The 3,986-nt window shown below is 60.1% G+C and overlaps 1 protein-coding gene across 1 annotated transcript; it reads right to left on the bottom strand.

The window, feature by feature from the left end:
- Positions 1-1,756: 1,756 nt before the first annotated feature.
- On the bottom strand, positions 1,757-2,251 carry CUNH3orf80 (chromosome unknown C3orf80 homolog; the record flags this gene model as incomplete). Its single annotated transcript, XM_056114322.1, has 1 exon — positions 1,757-2,251. A coding segment is annotated over one exon (495 nt), but the record flags the coding sequence as incomplete, so codon positions are not given.
- Between the last annotated feature and the right edge of the window lie 1,735 nt (positions 2,252-3,986).

The following is a 3,986-nucleotide window of genomic DNA, read 5'->3' as shown; positions in this document are numbered from 1 at the left end:
GGAAAATCAATGAGTTAGAAGAGAAAAAAACAAAAACGGTCAAAGGCCAACCAAGGAAAACTCCAGTGGATTGAGTTGAGGGTGTGAGTAAGTGCTTGTCTGATGTGCAGAGGCCAAAGGCGTCAGCAAAACACTGACCACGGTGATGCCCAGAGGGGGGCCGCACTGTGTGGACCTCAATCCAGGGCACCGAGGGGACATCGTATGTTGCCTTCCACAGTAGAAGCGCATCCCGGCATTCTCTTGTCAAGTTAAGGTCCCAGTGTAATAACATAAGGGGAATTTATGACCCTGGAGCCAGTAACTGCATATTCAGGTGCAGTCCTAGATATGGGCACATGTGAGAGACAGTGTATTCCCTCCCACGGCAAATGAAAAGCCTGGTGACATCCTCATTTAAATACTGGGGGCATTATTAGCAACATCTAATTAAATTCACAAATGCCTGAGAAACATTAATATGTGTGGTAGTCGATGGAACGTGACTCCATCAAAGCTTCCCCTCTTCTCCGTCCCTCAACCCCTGCTGCTTTTGCCAATGAACAGCTTAAAAATTGCTTTTCAAGAACCAAGATTCGCGTTTCCTCACTCAACACATCTCCATGTCGCCACACATCTGCTAGTTTGCAACAGACTTTAATGTCGTTTCGTTTCTAACACACGGCAAATGAATTTCCTTTCATAACAGAAGTTTAAACTTAACCACTGTCCTTGGTTACAGTTCATTTTCAGATCCAGAACCGCCAGGCTCTCCCAGTTCACTTTTTTTTTAATGTAGGAGTACTGCTATTTATTCAGCCACTGATTAGGCTGATTGAATTGGGCATGAACTCCACCAGTTCACTTGTAAACATTTAAAGCAATCAAATCAAAACTGTTTCGGCTAATCCAATTCAGGCATCTTAGGATTCCTCGGAAGTGTCAGAGTTTTCCCATCAAAGGACAAGTGCTTTTAGGGACACCTGTGTCTATACTTCGCCAATGTAATACCCCCCTCCACCAGACACCTTGTTCCGCTTTTACATCAGAGACCACGACGATTACAAGGTGTTGCAGCATATGCGCACCACACGGAAAGCACTGGGAGATATTTTATAGCACGGTTTGCTGCAAGCACATTGCAGAGACTGGAAAACGGCAATAGATGCTTGTTTGTTATTTTTCTCTCACCGTGAGTAGAATGCGCCCTTCCCCGGGACATCAGCACACCACACCAGAGTTACAAAGTCCGCCCAAGGAAAGGTGCCTCCACGAAGCACGGCGGGGACACAGTGACGCAGGCTCCACGAGTCGTTGTTACCAAAGGTTCTCGAGTATGCCCCCGTAGTAAAAATAAAGTGTATTCCTCTCCAGCTGTGAAAATCAGATGGCCCTCGTGGTCTCCACGACGCGACGTCCTCTCCATCAGCCCGCCACCCGGAATTCCGCTTCTGGAGGTGCAACACCACTTGCGTTTCCCGGGGCAACCAGCGAAGGGATGGACACCAACGCCACCTAAGGAGGCGGCGTCTCCTCCGGTCCCGGGGAACCAAGGGGCCAACGGTCCCTGACTCCAGCCCGAGTCTTGGGCCCGAGCAGCCGCCGCGGGACGCGCGCGCGGGGGTCCCCGCCCTCGGCGGCCAGAAGGTCCCGCGCGCGCGGAGTCCGGGCGGGGGGGCGGGGGGGCGGTTCCCGGCCGGGAAAGGGCGCGGGCGCTCCGGGGCGCGGGCAGCGGGGCGGCTGCTCGGGCCCAAGACTCGGCTGCTCGGGGGGCAGCTCAGATGAGCGGGAAGCGGCCCCGCGCGGCCGGCTCGCGCGCGCCCAGCTGCTGCAGCCGCATGGACTCCTCGTAGGTGGGCAGGTACTTGACCTCGTCGTAGCTGGGCAGCTGCAGGAAGGCGGGCGCCAGGGCGCCGTCGGGGCCGGCGCGGTCCAGCAGCGAGTCCTGGGAGCCCGCGGCCGCGTCGTCGGGGGGCAGCAACGCGGGCGCGTCGGCGGCGTCGGGGCCGGGGACGGCGGCGGCGGCGGCGGCGGGGCGCGGCGCGGGCCGGCGCGGGCTGGGGCAGATGATGCGCTGCAGGAAGTAGCCGATGGCGAAGAGCACCAGCAGGATGAGCAGCCCCGAGAGCTTGCGGACGAACCAGCCCACGCCGTCCAGGAAGGCGTGCAGGGGCGGCGCGCAGCAGCGCGGGGTCGTGCCGTTGGCCGCGGCGCAGCAGCGCTCCCGCTCGCCGCACGCCAGCTCGGCGCAGCCGCCCGCGCCCCGCGACGGCGCCCCCCGCGCGCCCCGCGCCCCCAGCGCCAGCAGCGGCAGCAGCAGCAGCAGCAGCAGCCGGGGGGCCTGCATGGTGGCCGGAGCCGCCGGCGCGCTCAGCCCCGCGCGCCCCCCGCCGCGGGCATCGCGCCCCCCGCCGCCGGCGCCCGTCCCCGCAGCGCTCCCGCCGCGCGCGCCGCCGGGGACCGCCGGGCGTCCCGCTCGCTCGCGCGCGCGCCGATTAAAAATGCATGAGGGCCATTAGGGCCCGCGCGTCCACCCCCTCGCCCGGCCCCGCGCGGAGCCGCGCTCGGCCACCCCGCCCGCGGGCAGCCCAGCGGCGCGCGGGGTCCGGGCCGGCGCGGTCAGCGGCTCAAGGTCACTCCTCTCGGGCGAGCCGGGCGCCCCGCCGCCCCGTTTTGTTTCTGTTCGGAGACCGCAGCTGGCCGTGCGCAGGGACAACTCCCGGCTCGGTGCTCAGGGACCACTTCGGGAGGGGCCGGGGGCGGGAGGGCGGGGAGACCACGCGGGGTGCCCGGGTCGAGAGACAAGAGCCCGCCCGCCCTGCCCGAGTGTCTCTCTGGCCCCTATTTTTTGAAGTCGGTGTCTTTAGGGGCTGCTTCACCTGCTCCCCTGCCACACCCTCCTCCCCCCACATTCCCCAGCATCTTCAGGGCGCTGAGCAATGCTGGGAGCTGCCAGGAGCTTTATTTGTTTATTTTTTTCTTTTACAGGAGGCAGATTGGGACAATGACAGTGATCTTGGTAGCATTTGGATTTATTCATCCCTACATCCCAACACCTCCTTAAAAATGCGGGACCTTGGGGGCTGGAGAGATAGCACAGCTGGTAGGGCGTTTGCCTTGCATGCGGCCGACCCGGGTTCGATTCCCAGCATCCCATATGGTCCCCTGAGCACCGCCAGGAGTAACTCCTGAGTGCAGAGCCAGGAGTAACCCCTGTGCATTGCCAGGTGTGACCCAAAAAGCAAAAAAAAAAAAAAAAAAAGGAAAAAAAATGCGGGACCTCCCACCAGCGCGCGCGCACACACACGACAGGGAAATTCCATGAGTTGAAAGAAAAAGGACTCGACAGGAAGTAACGTGGGACTGACAGTGGGTCCGTGAGGGCAGAGCCTTGGGACTCGGTTTACCTCCCTGCAGTCCTGGGCCTCGTGCTGCTCAGACAGAGCCGTCTTCCCCGGCCCCAAGCTTAGCATTTAAAATATTTCTACTGCTGGAGAGGTCGGGGTTCCATATCTCCCCTGGTGCTGCTCCTGCACCACGCCCCTTTTGTAAAGCTGCTTAGGGAGATAAGGGGTAAAATGATCCACATTCAAGCCCCAGCAAATGTATCCTTCCTCCGTGCACCCATCCATCCCTTAGCTGACGTTTTTGACAGTCACTCTCTGGTAGCTGCTGGGGTGACAGAGACAGTTAATGGCCTCAAGGGAGCCCAGGTCCGCCCGGCCAGGCGTGGCAGAACCCCGGCAAGGCTGCCTTTGTGCCTGTGCTGCCTGGCCGTCCTCCCCAAAGGACAGACCATGAGTCGGGTGCAGGGAGATACGGGCCTCCGGCTCTCAGGGGTCCTGCCGCAGCTTAGGGCCAATGGCTGCAGTCCAGGAGGGAGTGACTGATGACACTTTAAAAAAAATTTAATGAAACACTGTGAGATAGAATTGCAGACTTACACACTTTCGTGATTATGTTTCAGTCATACAACGGTCGAGTACCCAGCCCTCCACCAGCGCCCA

The sequence above is a fragment of the Sorex fumeus genome, unplaced genomic scaffold, assembly GCF_029834395.1.
Source record: "Sorex fumeus unplaced genomic scaffold, SorFum_2.1 ptg000024l, whole genome shotgun sequence".
Lineage (NCBI taxonomy): Eukaryota > Metazoa > Chordata > Mammalia > Eulipotyphla > Soricidae > Sorex > Sorex fumeus.
The sequence above is the reverse complement of the archived record's forward strand: the minus strand, read 5'-3'. Positions and strand labels throughout refer to the sequence as shown.